The sequence below is a fragment of the Ornithorhynchus anatinus genome, chromosome 17 (genome assembly GCF_004115215.2).
Source record: "Ornithorhynchus anatinus isolate Pmale09 chromosome 17, mOrnAna1.pri.v4, whole genome shotgun sequence".
Lineage (NCBI taxonomy): Eukaryota > Metazoa > Chordata > Mammalia > Monotremata > Ornithorhynchidae > Ornithorhynchus > Ornithorhynchus anatinus.
Window position 1 is genome coordinate 14,387,943 of NC_041744.1, and position 16,418 is coordinate 14,404,360.

At 49.4% G+C, this 16,418-nt stretch overlaps 1 protein-coding gene across 1 annotated transcript in view; it reads left to right on the forward strand.

Moving 5' to 3' along the window:
* Positions 1–8,390, forward strand: part of AATF (apoptosis antagonizing transcription factor) — a 93,165-nt gene extending 84,775 nt beyond the window's left edge. Inside the window, exon 12 of the mRNA XM_007672906.4 lies at positions 7,930–8,390. Within this exon, the coding sequence (XP_007671096.2) occupies positions 7,930–7,993 (64 nt within the window). The 3' untranslated portion in view covers positions 7,994–8,390. The remainder of the gene's footprint in view (positions 1–7,929) is intronic.
* The last annotated feature ends 8,028 nt before the right edge of the window (positions 8,391–16,418 follow it).

Below are 16,418 nucleotides of genomic sequence, written 5' to 3' on the forward strand. Positions count from 1 at the left end.
GTAAATACCCTTGATTGATCTCAAGGCAGGACTGCCAGAAACGGGGTCTCGGGACTTGAGCCAGTTCACCAGCAGCGCAACTCCTCTGGCCGGGATTTGGTCTGAGAAGGCTGTCACAAGAAGCCTAAGAGTTGCTCTTGGGTGACCCGAAATGAAGCCCGGGTAAAGAAGGAAGGCAGAAAGCCGTCGAAGACCGAGCCGAGAAGAGTCTCAGACGATAATAGCGGTAATGGTATTCAGCCATCTGAAAAAGGATTGAACAGTTCGGCAGAGCTGCGGGCTGGGTGCAGGGACCCAGCAGCAGGGGAAGCAAACAGATCAGCCTGTGATGCTGCAGTCAGCTGAAAGGTTGACGTCCCGGAGCAGAGGCTTTGGGGAACTTGGGAGAACAAGTCAGATTAGAAAACAGCAGTGGGCCCTCCAAGCAGCAACCACACCATGAGGGAAAGGATGCTCTCTCTGTAAAACCGATGGGAAAATGGATCGCTGGGCATGGATCTGCCATACCTGCATCCGCGGATTGAATTTCCCAGTCGAAAGCATCAGCGTCGACTGTGAAGGGAAGTCTTGTATCTTGCTGGGGGTTGGCTCTTCCGTTTGGTGTTCGGAGGAGAGAAGAGCTGTAGGAGATCCCAACCGCGTGATTTGCGAGAATCGTTAAGTATTAGAATGCCCAGTGTGTGCTGCTTTTTAAGCAAGAAAAGAGATCGGATAATCTTACAGTTTTGTAAAACAAATCCCATTTATGAAGCCCGTTTTGCAGGTGAAGGAAGCTAAGGAAAGATGTATTTTTTAATTTCCTTTTTTGGGCTCTATTAAATGGTTTTTATCGGAAGAATTTAGGGCTCAGATTTGATCCCGGCCAAGTCAGAAGTCTGCAGTAGTGGCAGTCGTGGAATTAGAACTCCCAAATTCCTGCTTCCCGGTTGTGTGATTTGTCCCTTGGGCCTTGCTGCTTCTCTAATCAAACTGTGCTGTGCTCCACTGTGTCTGCTAATCCTTCCCTTGCCTGTTGTGGAGAAATTACCCATGCCAAATCCCATTTTTATAGCAGTTAATATCTATATACTTATATCTATTTTGTCCACAAAAAGATTCCCATGTGGGAGTTTCCTAAGTGTATGTGTGTGTGTGCGCGCGGACCCGCGTGCCTTTAATCAAGAAAATCTAGTAGCGTTTGATTTGTTTACCCTCCTGTTCTCAGGCCCTACGGTGTTTCCTCACGCAGGCAGAAACGATGGATTCGGTTGCCTGGAATTGGTGACTTAAGACAGTTTGAGGATTGAAACAGTCTCTACACCTTTCCTACCTCGGCTGCATTTGTATAGTTCTGTGTACCGTACAGACAGCGACTCAGGACTCCAGCTAGGTGGTAGGCAAAGGAGCGCTTTTGTATGGTATTTGTGAAGCACTTATTATGTGCCAGTCACTATGCTAAGCGCTGGGATAGGTACAAGATGATCAGGTTGGACACAGTCCATGTTGCACCTGGGGCTCACGGTATTAATCCCTATTTTACGGATGAGGTGATGGAGGCACAGAAAACTTACGTGACACAGCAAACAAGTGACGGAGCCGGGATTAGAACCCGGGTCCTTCTGACTCCCAGGCCTGTGCTCATATCCACTAGTCCGTGCTTGCACTGCTGGCAGGTGGGGGGAAGCCCAGTGCCTCCATTAGTCATTTGTTCAGGCAGCTACCTGAGGGAATTGCCATATCTCTTTTTCTGAGCCCACCTAATGCCCTGAGGTTCAACTTTGTCTGTTACACTTGAAGAATTGGTAGAAGACAGAATTGGTGTGAGGTAGAATGGAGAGAATATAACCTAAAAAAACAGGAATGGGTACATATGTCCAAATGTATACATTCATTGAGAAGTAATGTGGCCCAGTGTATAGAGCACGGACCTGGGAGTAAGAAGGACCTAGGTTCTAATTTCAGCTCCGCCACTTACCTGCTGTGTGACCTCGGGCAAGTCACTTCACTTCTCTGAGCTTCAGTTCCCTCATCTATAAAATGGGGAATGGGGATTCGATACTTGCTCTTCCTCCTACTTGGATCGGGAACCCCATTTGGGACCTGATGATCTGTATACCGCACTGCCTAAGTACAGTGCTTGGCACACGGTGAGCATATAACAAATACCACAGTTATTATTATTAAACATTGGGCATAAGTGCTTAGTGTAGTGCTCTGCACACAGTAAGTGCTCAGTACTATTTACTGGTGGAGTTGGGTACGTGCAGTTTTATTATTTAAAGTATAACTACTCATCAACCTTGTTTTCCTTTTTTAACACACACACACAGTCTGCCTAAGCACATACCCCCCCCCCCCCCCATACACACGGTTTATGGAAAATGGCTGAATTACCACCCCCTCCCCCAGAAACAGGTTTTATGATATATAGTAAAAATATTAAATTAGAAAATGCCTCACTAAGGGTTATAAAATCTTACTACAGTAGAGATAGGTAATTATCCCCTCTATAGCCTAAATGACAGTTTAAAAGAAATAAAAATGTTAGTGCTCATTACTTGCTTTTGTAGGGTGTAATAAAGGGTAAGTTAGATTTTAATTCAAGGAAGAGCCCCTGCCATCGACCTTCTGCCTCTCTACCTCAGGTGTAAGTTCTGTTAATTACTCTGTACAGGTTATTTCCTTGTGTAGAACTAATACCAATATATCTGGTGCTAATTCTCCTTTTCTCCATTGGACAGTCCCACCGGTCGTTGCGGTGGGGTATGTTTGTGGGGAGGGGGCGGTGAGGGGCGGGAATGGATTTCAGTTCACTGACTCAAATCTCGATTCTTAATGTGATTGGGAGGGGGAATTATGTATTAAAAAAAATGCCAAGTTCATTATGCATAGCCTTAAGGGGGCCGAGAGTATTAAACCCTACACTTACCCTGGAGAATGAGAACGGAGACAAGGTTAACCTGAAGGATTGATAGCTCGCCTCTCTGCATGGATAAGCCCTGGTTAGAAAAGATGCTGCAGGGAACCAGATCCGTGCAGTGGGGAAAAAAAACCTGACTTGTGATTCCTTGGGGTTGATTCGGGCTTTTTAGGCATTCCCCCCCTCCCCCCCCCCCCCATTCCTCTTTTTTGGATATGGACACCCGAGTAGCTTGCTGGGGCTGTGGAGTCAGCATATTTCCCAGAAAGGCCTGGATCTCCCTTCTTGGGGCACAGCCGGGACCAAGGGCATTTACTTCTAGCCTTGGGCTAGCAGGCCACAGCTGGGACGTTGACTGGCCTTGCGGAGGGGAGGGAGCGAGCCTGAGGTACCTCAAACTTTTCCCTTTCGTCCGCAGAACTGCCCCTTTGGGCGAGGGCATGTTTCTGCCTCACGGGAAGATGCCACCCACCATGAGGAATTTCTGGCCTCGAGAGAGCACTTCAGAATGAGCCTTGTAAAGAAGGCTCTCTTTCATGCAGTGTGGCTCACCTGGAGCCCTTGTGGGAGCCGGCACCTCAAGCGCCATCTTCTTCAATTTACCCGACACGATCAGAACTGCTCTGCGAGGAAGAGAGTGAGCAGTTGTTAGGAGTAAAGAGCCTGGACTCAGTAGGACTCAGTAGCATCCAACGGTAACTTCAGGGCTTTCCCCTCAGACGTCAGGCCTAAACTGAAATTCAGCCAGTGCCGAAACCCGTGAAGTTCTCTCCTCTTTGATGAGGTATTCCACTGTAGGATTTCGGCTCCTAGATGAGTTGTTTCTCATCTAGTCCACTGTCAAATCCCGCTGGTTTTCCCCTGCACGGCATTTCTCAGAAAATAATAATGATGATGATTGTATGTGTTAAACGCTCACTATGTGGCAAGCACTGTTCTAAGCACTGGGGGGAGATTCATTCATTCATTCAATAGTATTTATTGAGCGCTTACTATGTGCAGAGCACTGTACTAAGCACTTGGAATGAACAAGTCGGCAACAGATAGAGACAGTCCCTGCCGTTTGACGGGCTTACGGTCTAATCGGGGGAGATGGACAGACGAGAACGATGGCAATAAATAGAGTCAAGGGGAAGAATATCTCGTAAAAACAATGGCAACTAAATAGAATCAAGGCGATGTACATTTCATTAACAAAATTAACAAAATAAATAGGGTAATGAAAATATATACAGTTGAGCAGACGAGTACAGTGCTGAGGGGATGGGAAGGTAGAGGGGGAGGAGCAGAGGGAGATGGGGAGAAAAGAGGGTTAAGCTGCGGAGAGGTGAAGGGGGGGTGGTAGAGGGAGTAGAGGGAGAAGGGGAGCTCAGTCTGGGAAGGCCTCTTGGAGGAGGTGAGTTTTAAGTAGGGTTTTGAAGAGGGGAAGAGAATCAGTTTGGCGGAGGTGAGGAGGGAGGGCGTTCCGGGACCGTGGGAGGACGCGGCCCAGGGGCCGACGGCGGGACGGGCGAGATCGAGGGACGGCGAGGAGGTGGGCGGCGGAGGAGCGGAGCGTGCGGGGTGGGCGGTAGAGAGAAGGGAGGAGAGGTAGGATGGGGCGAGGTGATGGAGAGCCTCGAAGCCTAGAGTGAGGAGTTTTTGTTTGGAGCGGAGGTCGATAGGCAACCACTGGAGGTGTTTAAGAAGGGGAGTGACATGCCCAGATCGTTTCTGCAGGAAGATGAGCCGGGCAGCGGAGTGAAGAACAGACCGGAGCGGGGCGAGAGAGGAGGAAGGGAGATGAGAGAGAAGGCTGTCACAGTAGTCTAGCCGGGATATAACGAGAGCCCGTAGCAGTAAGGTAGCCGTTTGGGTGGAGAGGAAAGGGCGGATTGGGGCTCACAGTCTTAATCCCCATTTTACAGGTGAGGTAACTGAGGCACTGAAAAGTTAAGCGACTTGCCTAAAGTCACACAGCTGATAAGTGGCCGAGCCCAGATTTGTCCCTTCCTCTCAAACCGCTTTCACGGCGGTACAAACTCTGGCCTGCCCACCGCTAGACTATTGTATCGGCCTCCTCGCCGACCTCCCCACTCCAGTCTCTACCACATGCTGCTGCACAGATTATCTTCCTGAAGTGCCTCCCACCTCACCTCTCTCCTCCAAGCCCTCCACTGGCTTGCTGTGTCTCTTCTCAATCTGCTTCAAAACTCTCCCATCCGCTTCGCCCTTGCCTATCTTCTCTCTTCATCCACTCTTCCCCAACTCAGATTTTCTTCTTCCCAAGCCAGCCGTCCAAACCGCCTCACTCTTGACCCTCCCGCCTCGTCCCTTTGCTCTCTCTGTTCAGTCAGTCAATCATTTTTATTGAGTGCTTACTCTGTGAAGAGCACTGTACTAAGCATTTGGGAGAGTATAATATAACAGAGTTGATGGACATGTTCTCTGCCCACAGAGTATGTGCCAGGGTGCCTTTGGGCAGGCACTCTGTACTTCTAAAGGGTTTGTGAGAGGTGAACGAAAACTGTAACATTGGGGTATCTTAAAAAAGAGAATTGAAACCATTCAGCTTCCCGAGTTACTCGGACAAAAAGAGCGGCATGTGTTTGTCAGCTTTGCCCACCTGAGTGTGAAATGATGTTTTATGAAAACACCGGTTTCAGCACTCGGCTCTCCTCCACTCTTGACACGCGAACCCCGCTGCGGACAGTAAACTGCCGCTTCCTGCCCAGAAATTTCCCCGAGGTCGTAGTACGGGGTGGAAGCGTTTGCTCAGTGGTAATGACGGGGTTTGGCGTCTGCAAGCAGGGCGAGGTGGGAAGGGTGTCATTGCGAGGGACTGAACAGCACCAAGCTCTGCATTTCTTCTTGTCAAATGACGGTGCCTTAAAGTCACATTGTCCTTTTTGTCAGAGAGTCTGTCCCCTTTCCCCGATCCAGTTTCTCAGGGGAAATAGCTCTGGCTGATAGGCGGCGGGCACCAGATCTGGTGAGCCCTGGCGAGGGCACAGCCTGCCAGTTTCAGTGTGACGGAGGGGGGGGATTTGAAAGCCGCCGGCACTGGCGAGAAGCCTGAGGATCATTTGCATTTCATCAGCGGCTGCTCTTATCCCTTTGTGAGGGCTTGCCTGAGGCCCGTGGAAAGGCGACCTCTGCCTGGAAGGAGAGCACAAAAGATAGAGCTGGCTACTGGACCCACTTCTTGGGCTCCCCTCCAGCCCCCATGCTGGCAAACAGGAACTGACTTTTCTGCACCCACCTTGGCTGTGTTTTTTCTTGGATTTGTGAGCCAAGGGTGGTTCCTGAGGGTACAGGTCAGTTCTTGAAGACATCAAACAAATCTCTCCATTTGGCCTGTACATCGCCCAATCCCCTCCGAAGGGAATCACGGGCCCAGTGCACCGCTAAAGATTAAGATCGGGATTAGGACCCAGCATGTCAGCTTTTTCAGGAAAAAATTCTTCGGACCTTGCCCACTGTAACTGGATTTCTTTTTCCACTCTGATCAGGGGTTTTGGTGTCACCCTTTTCAGAAGTACATCTGGAAAACTCCCAGTGCTGTCAAATGACCATTTTTTTTCATTCCAGCCCAGTGTTCTTGCCAAACTCAAATTCCTTTCAGAATTTTTTTTAAACCGGGTTTTGTTTGTAATCATCATCATAATGATTGGTTTGTAGTAAGTGCTTGCTTTGTGCCAAACACTGTGGGTGGAAGCAAAGACCTCAAGTGATGTGGGGTTATAATCCTGCCTCCACCACTTGCCTTCGATGTGGTCTTGACCGAGTCACTTGACTCTCTCTGGGCCCGCCTTCAGTGTCCTCATCTGTTAAATGGTGTTTCAGTACTTGTCCTCCGCCCTTAAATACTAAAATCATTATGAATAATACTATTAATAATGGTAATAAGAAGTGTGGGGGTAGACACTTGATAATCAGATCAGAGACATGGAACTTCTAATCGTGCGATTTGTATAAGCCTGCATCTCTGCAGGGCAGAAACCAAATCTAGCAAGGAGTAAAACCTAAGTATGGCCTCTTGGGATTTTATCAGGAATTCCATTTCCTTCTTGGTTTTACGTTTGGTATCTTTTTGCCAGAACTGCCCATCTTGGGCAAGTTTTAGTACGTATGATGTTCCCGTACCCAGGCCCGCTATCGTCCCTCGTTTCTCGGCCACCACCGTCCCTCGATTCTTTCTCACTGGGCGTAAGTGGGTGTAACCCCATTGATGGGCGTGGGCCCCGGTGGGTGCAGCCACGGTCGTGGCCACCCCACCCCACGATAATGGAACGAGCGGGCACAACCTGCCCCTCCCAAAGCACGTGCCGTGACCTGGAGGTGGATCTCCTCTAGCCAACCTGAGGACCAAATGCCCATGGTCAGTGGAAGAAAACAGATGTGGTTTACCACCTCCCTTTTTAAGGCTTAGTGAAATTTATTATTATTATTATCATTTTTTAAAAAGCACAACCCAACCTCAGAAAGGAATGACAGTTCCGTTCTCTAGGCGAGAGGAGAGTGTTGGGGCATGATTGGAGGGATGAAAAACCCCCGATTCTGCTCGCGGAACAGCTGTACATAGGATATTAATTGGAATCTTGTTGCTGGGTCATTTTCATTGTTTTTCAAGTACCGTCAAGCCCAAGAAAATGTATGAAAACTAAATTATATTCCCACATCCCATGTCTGATTGAATCCTCCTTATAGTGAGGCGGGCTCATACATCCTATTAAAATATTCAATCTTGTTTTCTTACTTGAAGAGCCTGTCTGTAAAGGGCAAACTTATAGAAAACCTCATTCCCCAGAGACAGAGTATCCAGCGACAGTGGAATATTTGCATATTTCTGTGCAGCATTTGACTGGCTGCTTGCAGGTTCCCTTCCTTCCTTTGTGTCTCTGAATAAGGACCCTGGATTGCATTTGTAATTACCCAATTGGGTTTTCGGTCGCAGCAGCAGATCAGGGTGATTCCCACCCGGGGCTCCGTTTAACCTTGAAAAGTTCCTTAGCGTTCTCCTGCTTCTGTCCCCTCTCTGTGTCTTCTAGGACGGAGCTGTATCGATCCCTTTTCGGGAGAGTCACCCCTGCTGAAGAAGGTCAGCAGAATTAGCACCTTTCCCCCCCTCCATCCTTACCCCAAGCCCCCAGTCCGGCTCTGTGCCTTCCCTTCAGCGCGGACGCCCTGGAGAGACGAGAGATTCACAGTTGCCCCGACCCACAACCCAGTTGACTCCCGGCGACGACTCCCAGCAGAGGCGATGGTGGGATCCAACCTTCCTCCGAGAGGCGGAGTTGAGGTGGGAGCTGACCGAGTCCCAGGGAGGGACCACCGCCCCGGGCGCCGTCCCGGGGAGCCCCGCGCCCTTCGGATAGCAGAGAGCTGGGCGCCTCGCTTGCTTCGGGTGTCGGAGGACTTCCTGTAAATGCACAGTGGACACTGTTACTCCGTTTGGTTACTGTTGTGTAAAGCTGATAATAAACGTTTGCTGAGCACCGGTAGCATGTGGGATCCCGAGTAAATGTTCTGTTTGGAAGTGGAACGGCTAGGAATGTTCTGTAAAGCAGGTGACTGTATGCCCTGGGAGGAGACAGGTAGGTACTGCAGGTAGGTGTGAGCCTACTTAGCCCAAGAACACCGGTCAGAGCTTCCTTCTGTCTCAGCTCGGAGTGGCAGGGGGTGCCAGGAAATTCCTGTGGGGGGAGAGGGAATTTTCAGTGAGGACATGTCTCCGCTGAATTGGGTCCTTCTCGGTTTTCCCTTTAGCTGCGACGGGTTCTTTCAGCATCTCCGTTCCCTTCCCACCACTCATGTCCCCGGTGTAAATCTGGCAGGAGGAGATGATTCACTTGTTTTTCATCCAAAGGTCAAAAGCTGGAAATTAAATCCCCATAAGGGGGATTTATTGGCCTGCTGTGGTCAATCTGCAATGAAGATGATCTTGCATAAGTAATGCATGCAGATGGACCTGGCAGGGCATGTTACATAAGTTATTCTTTTGGGTGCCTGAGTCTGATAGGAGATTCCAGAAGTGCTAACTGGGTGTCATCGGGTCTGGCACTGTTGCCGAATTGTACATTCCAAGTGCTCAGTACAGTGCTCTGCACATAGTAAGCTCTCAACAAGTACTATTGAATGAATGGCACATAGCTATCCACCGGCACGTATCTATCCACCCTGCAGTAAAGAGTGCTTTTTAGAATTTTATTGAGTCTCAAAACAGGGTCCACATTTTTAGGTTTTGACACCGAATCCGCAATAGCTCGATGTCCAGTGAAGCTTCGTGTAAAACGGCTGAAGGCTGCGAACTTAATGCAGTCAGGACTGAGCTTCACAGGCACCCGAACCCTTCCGTACCATAACCAGCTTTCTGGGTGCTGGACTCAGGTCAGGCACAGAGGAGGGAGGAGAGGTTTCTGGCCCCAAAGGAATTGGCCATTTGTATCTGAGGATTTGCCGTTCACGTCTTGAGCTCAGCTCTCGGGGAAGGCTAATATTTTGTGTGTTGCTTTATTTCCTAAGTATGTCAATCACAAATGTGTAATCTCCACCCCCATCCCACTCCCCTCCCTCCAGTGATCTCCGTTTTGAAAGGTAAACAAGGATCCTTTGAGTCGGGCATCGTGGACGTGCAGACGATGCAGATTATAACCGTAAGTAAATAACTTCCAGCAGGTACTTTATTACTGAAGTTTCTAAGCACAGGACGTCATCAACCCACAGATTTTATAAGGGATCAGTGTTTTATCACAATTGCATCTTCGGAGAAGAAGACTGCGGTTTAAACGTTTGTTCCGGAATATTTGGAGCAAAATACACTCAATTTAAATTGAATGAAAAGTCAGGAGCGATGTGAAATACAGAACGGGCAGAGGAGTTTTCGGTCAAAAGAGGCCCGTCTTTTAAAATTCAGAATGCCACCCTCCTTCCAGCCAAGAATAAATTGGAAACTATTTTAATTGACACGGATACTGCAATTCAACTGTTACTAGAAAGACAGATTAGTAGATTGATTTGCATTTTAATAAAAACTAATACTTTACATTTTGGTGGATTTTTAAATGAGTTCGGAACTGTTATCTAGAGTCTCGATCCTGAGCCCTTTTCAGAGTTGACTGAAGCAGTCCTCTCCATTGTATGGAGTTTGCTTATTTTATTTTGGAACAGCTGACGACTCTTAATACAGTCACAGGCCACAGACCATGAAGAGCCCACCATCCCAGTGTGGGAACCCGAGGAAAGAAATTTTTTTTTTTTTTTTGGTACGTGCCAGCTAACGGGTTCTATCAGAAGCCTGGCTGCATCTCTTACCGTACTTCCGTCTGCCTCGTTCACAGACACGGGAGCCACGGTGATGGTTAAGTCTCTTTCTTTTTTTTCAGGGCGTGCGAGTCCTTTGCCGGGCCTGGTTTTAAGGGACTCCAAGCTACTGAGCGATCATGGATAAAGGGAAAGAAAGGGTACCTTGCTCTCCCAGGCAACCTGAGAGTCAGTTTCTTCTTCTAGGAAGCGGAGAGAATTCTTATCACCCACCTTTGCCACGGTGCTAAACGGATTAATTAGCTCCGGCCTGTAACGTGCTTCGAGATGCTTCCAGTTCAAGGCTGTAGCGAAATATAGGGACAACACCAAGTCCCCTCCTTTCCTTGTTTCCTCCTCCCCCATTCCTGGATTCTGGACTCCATTGGCCCATCTAGTTGATCCTCCTCTCTCACCTCCTGCTCTCTTGCCATTGTTAGGCTAAATGTGTTTTCATTCCTTAAATTCCGAGATTTATTTTGTAGCCCCCGCCAACTCTATGCTCTCCCAAGAGCTCAGTACAGCGCTCCGCACAAAGTAAGCGCTCAGTAAACGCCATCGATTGTCTGTTTGATGGATTGATGGATGTAGCTTGAACGGGCTTGAGTTTCTTGTTGGTTTTTTGCCACTGACATTTGCAGCGTCCCCCCAGTGGGGTTATTAGCGTGCACTGTTTTACCCTCCCTTTTGAAGCAGCAAATAAAGGATGTTGGACGAAGTCTGCTTGACACCAGGGGGCCTCATTGGACACCTCAGGCCTGTTTAGCCCTTCCCCTCGCACTTGGCTGCCGATCAGATCCGTGGTCCGGCCGGGGGAAATCCTGGCCGAGGAGATTGACACAAAAATTCCACGATGATTTTTATATTTTTTCCTGCAGGCCTCAGGGTCAATTGGCTTGTTTAAAAAAAAAAGTCCTCACCCAGAATCTTCAGAGCCCACAAGCCCTCAGCCAGCACTCATCCCCCCAGAGGCTCTGAAACTGCTGTTTCATCATCCCAGCCTTCCCATACTGTTCCCTGGATTGTTTTTACTGATGGATTTTGGAAGCGTCAGGGCCGAGGTGGACTCTTCCTGTAGCCCAGGCAGAAACTGCTTGTTTCGGCCCAATCGTTTCAAATGAGAAGGGCCAGTTCCCATCGTGGCTCCGGTTTCGGCCTTCCAGAGCCCAAAATGCCGAGTGTCTGGCTCCAGTTTCCCTGGCGACGTACTCAGATGTCCTCCGTTGCGCATGTCGTCCCATGTTCTTTGTGACTTCTCCCGTCAACCGTATTTGACAAGCACATTTAATAACAGGATTTTCAATGATGTCTGGTGTTAGTAACCAGGCGGACCGAGTCTCCTTCCGTAGTTGTGTCATACAGGAGATGGGGACTTCCTCTGTTGTTTCCTCAAATTATTTCCCCCTATATGATGGTTTTATCGTAGAAAGACAAACGGTTCCCCAGCCTTCCGCCTCTTTTACAGGTTACTACTTTATTTTCTTTTCAGGCTGCTCCTCTTCTCCCTTTTGCATAACCCTTCAAAAATAATTGCCAGTAATTTGTAAGTTCATTAGCTAATTCTCTTTAAGACCCTGGGATCTATATCGCCCTGCTGATTTGTATATGTTCAATTTGTCCAACAGGTCTATCGATGAAGTCTTCATTACCCTCTCCTCTCCTTGGCAAGTGTGGGTGTTGTAAATGCAAAGCGAGTATGCCTTATCTAACTTTTGTTTTTCTTGTATGTCGATAGATTTCCTTTAGAACCCCTCCTCCGCCCAGGCAGGGCAGCTAAGGATGTGCCGGCACTGCAGAGCTCTGAGTTCACAGGTGAGAAAATCACAGGTTAAGAAAACAAAAGTGACATTTTTGGCGTCGTGTGGTGAGTTGGATCGGTGTCCTGTCGGCTCTTCTGACGGTGGTCCCTAGAAACTGCCAGAATGTTTTCCCCCCTTTTGTAGTTTTGACTAATTTTAAGCCGTAGAGGCCGTAAGGCAGGGAATGTGCTACCAACTCGGTGGTATTGAACTCTCTCAAATGCTTAGTAGAGTGCTCTGCCCACAGAAAGCTCTCAACAAATACCATTGATTGATTGACTGATGGAACGGAGCCTGTAGAGCTAAGCATTTGTGTCTGGAGGATACGTTTCCTTCCCTTTGAAGTGACTCCAGGTGTTGAGAATCCTTCCCCCGCCCTCCTCCCCCCTCCCCGCTACCTATACAGCTGAGCATTTCTCCTGGGCTGAAGGAGGGCTGCCTGTTGCTCAGTTCAACACCACCGCAAACTCCGGAGGAGCAGCCAGTCTGCATGTTTGGAATCGTGGGGATGAAGCCCATAGTTTAATCCCCTCGTATTTGGGGGGCTACCTGTTCCCCCTCCCCTCCAGGTAAGAAAGTTGCTGGTATGAAGCTGAAGCCTCAGCAGCTCTAAGTCGTGGCTTCCTCGGGCCCCCAGCCTCATTGGAAATGAAGGCTCTGGACCCGGCTGTTTCACCAGCCTCGTGCCCCGACCGGCTTTTGTGGGCCCTACCTGTGTGTGCCTATTAGTTGGTCCTGTTTACTTAATGCTTACTGTGTGCAGAGCACTGTACTAAGCACCTGGGACAATACAACAGACACCGCCCCTGCCCACAACGAGCTTATGGCCTGGTCAATCAATCGATGGTATTTACTGAGCACTTACTGCGTGCAGAGGCCTGTCAGAGAGTTCAGTGCAATAGGGTTGATAGGCCCGATCCCTGCCCACAGGGATCCTCCCCTTTCCACCTCAGGTGCCTTCTGTGGCCCTCCTGGTTATGAGTCTGCTTGTCCCTCTCCACGGCTCCATGGGGGTGGTTAGGTGGGTCTTGCAGGTCTATTGCCCCAGACGGCTGACGTCTGCAGACTCACTTTCCCAACCTCATGATGTCCTGAACCTCCCGCTTCCTTCCCTCCGAGCCCCGTCCTCTAGGAAGCCTGCCTTCCCCATTTGTGTGCACCCCCCTGCCCCCACACACCACCGTCCAACACCATCTCCCTCAAGGTTCAAAAAGAAAAGCTCTGCCGGTAGAGGTATTCTCATTTAGAGCCTGGGGTTAACCATGGGGTGGGGTTTGAGGGCATTAGACTTCAGAGGCTGGGAGGAACTGAGGAGGAAAGGAGAGGGAGAGAACGGGGAGAAAGAGTCAGAGGGAGAGCAGGAGATTGTGAGGAGGCGGAGGAAGGAAAGAGGGCACTTCATATCCTGCCACTTTGTCTTCGCTACCCCCAGCTGAAATCACCAGCCAAGTAAGAACGTGACTCTGCGTTAGGTATTAGAGCGGGAAGGTTGACACTCTGTGCTCTCTACAGAGAGTGACCCGATCCATCATATGATCCCCGGAGACTCCAGTTCTGAATCCCTTAGCCCGGTCTCATTACCAACTGGAGCTGGAGCTGCCACCCCTAGTTCCCTGACGCCTCCCTTTACATTTGAAAGCTGAAGGTCCACTCACCTTAACACAGTTCTGAGCTCCGGGTTCCAGTTCCGTACTCTCCGGGGCCGAGGGAGACCAGCCAGCCCGGTGACTTTAGCCCACTGGGCCGAGTGTTCACGCAGCTGTGGGTCTCGAGGGACATGGCTCCCCAGGGCTGGGTTGGGAATAATCGGTCCATAACAGAAAGGGGGCAGGCACCCCGAGTTCACCCTGGACCACGAGCGTGTGAGAAACCAGGCTGGAAGATCTGTTGTTTTGGGTCAGGTCATGAGAATTAGCCGCTGTTTGGCACAGAGCAATTAGCCTACTGCTATGAGAGGCCCGTGCAGTGCGTCCTAAATCCGCTCTAGGGCGATGTTTAAAACAGCCCCTTGCCCCCTGCTAGGCTCCGACCCACCCTTCTAACGAGCCCGTCCTCTGTCCACATAGCATTTCCAAGCCTGCATCGCTGCTTCGATTTCTGGGAGATCATCAAGATTGATTTTTCTCTACTTGACTGTTTCCACAGCACTTAAGTACATAGGTTTAAACTCTATTCCTTCCCCCTACCCGTAGTGCCTGTCTTCCCTGCTAGACTGCTATCCATTCATTCAGTCATATGTCTTGAGCGCTTACTGTGTGCAGAGCACAATACTAAGTACTCGGGAGAATTCAATACAAGAATAAACATATTTCCTGCCCACAACAGGTCTAGAGGGGGAGACAGGCATTAATACAAGTCCCATCAGTTCCTATAGGGCAGGATTGTGTCTAACTTGATCGTGGTGTGCCAAGCACTTAGTACAGGGCTCTGTCCAGAGGTAGTGCTCAGGAAATATCATTGATTGATTGAGGTCCTGGAATGTAAGGATTGTTCGCCATCCTTTTATTTTCTGACCCCAGCTCTGTCACTTTCCTGATGTCTGGCACTGGGCAAGTCACTTCACTCCTCTGGGCTGCAGTTCCCTCATCAGTAAAATGGAGATTAAGACCGTGAGCCCCATGAGGGACCAGGGACTGTGTCCAACCCGATTTGCTTGTATCCACCACAGCACTTAGCACGGTGCTTGGCACACAGAGGGCACTTAATAAATACCATAATCATCAATCATCTTTAAAGTGGGGATTCAATATCCGTTCTCCCTCCTGCTCAAACTGCGAATCCATGCGGGAAGGCGACTGGGCCCGACCTGATTGTAAGCCCATCAGTGGGCAGGGATTGTCTCTCTCTGTTGCCGATTTGTACATTCCAAGTGCTTAGTACAGTGCTCTGCACGTAGTAAGCGCTCAATAAATACTATTGAATGAATGATAATCTTTACTGTAGCACTCTAGTCCAGTGCCTGGCTCATTGTGAGTGCTTAACAACAAAGACCATTGCTTGATTATTGGTATTATGTAATGGACTGCCTCCCAACTTTGTGCCCAGAAAGACCCTCTTGGTCCTTACCCGGCCAGAGCCAAGAAGGCAGGTGGGAGGGCAGACCTCATGGCGGGCTGCCGGTGACCCCCAGACCTCTCCCCACCCCCTGCCTTTTCTGGTTAGGATGGTGTTGGCAACTGACCCCGTTGGGCTTTGGAATTCTCTCCCAATTTGACTCGTGTGTCCTTTAAAGTTGCAGCACCCTGTACTTGGTTTCAAGAGCTGAATGTAATGTTAAAAAGCTAATATGAAGCACTCTAAATGCGATAACTTGTACTTCATATTGTTCCAAGACATAAGCAGTGAAGGGAGATTCGAAGCTCCACTTAGGATGCTTTTGAATTTGCCTAGGCTTTAAGCAGTCTCCCCTCTGCCTTCCCCTCCTTGGCTGCTGTGATCTACTGGGCGCTTGTCTACTGTGTCACCTTGGGCAAATCTCTTAACTTCTCTGTGCTTCAGTTCTCTCAACTGCAAAATGAGGATTGACTGTAGGCTTCATGTGGGACACTTTCTTTCCCCGCGCTTAGAACAGTGCAGGCCACATAGTAAGCTTTTAACAAATACTATTTAAAATATATTTATATATATATGTGTATGCCTAGAGAACTGGGAAAGGAGGTTCCCTGGGCTCATGAACTGCCTTTGCTAGTATGGTTGTAGCTGTGAGGAGGGCTCATTGTGGGCAAGGATTGTGACTGTTTGTTATACTGTACTCTCCCAAGTGCTTAGTACAGTGCTTTGCACACAGTAAGCGCTCAATAAATACGATTGAATGAATGAACGAGTGAATGATTGGAGCCTGGGTTCCTTGGTGTTGCCTCTGCCTGAGAAAGGACCCGCAGTTCCAGGGCAAGTGTCCAGGAGTGCTGGCTTCTATGAGTCTCCTGTGAGCCAGGAGCTGGAATCAGCATATCTCTCTTGGCTGTGGGTGAGGCTTCCCAGGCTGTTGGAGACACCCCCTGCCCCCCAGGGCTATATGCAGAGGACCCCTCCTCTGCCAGCAGCTCTCGGCTCCGATCAGGACACGTCTTTGCTTTTGCCAGTCGCAGCCTTTGAGACGGGATTGGTTCCTGAAGCCTTTCCCTATTACAGATCTTAAACCAGGCATTTTCCTTGCTGACAAGAGGCCAAGGACGGCTTAATTGAGACCAGAATAGACCGAGACCATCTTGGGACTGCCCTTCTAGGATTCCATTGATCACGAGGAGATTCAAGGCTTTTCTTTTCCTCGCTGCCGTAGCAGTAGGTAGACCCCATAATCATCGGGCTATTAGGTCATGGCGTCGACTAGTGTTATACAGGCAAGAGAATGGGGTGTTTGGCAACCAGGAGGGTCTTTTCCTTCAGCAGGGAGAGCGGTGGGTTTGGGGAAGTTGCCCCGAAGGATGCCAGAGCAGTCC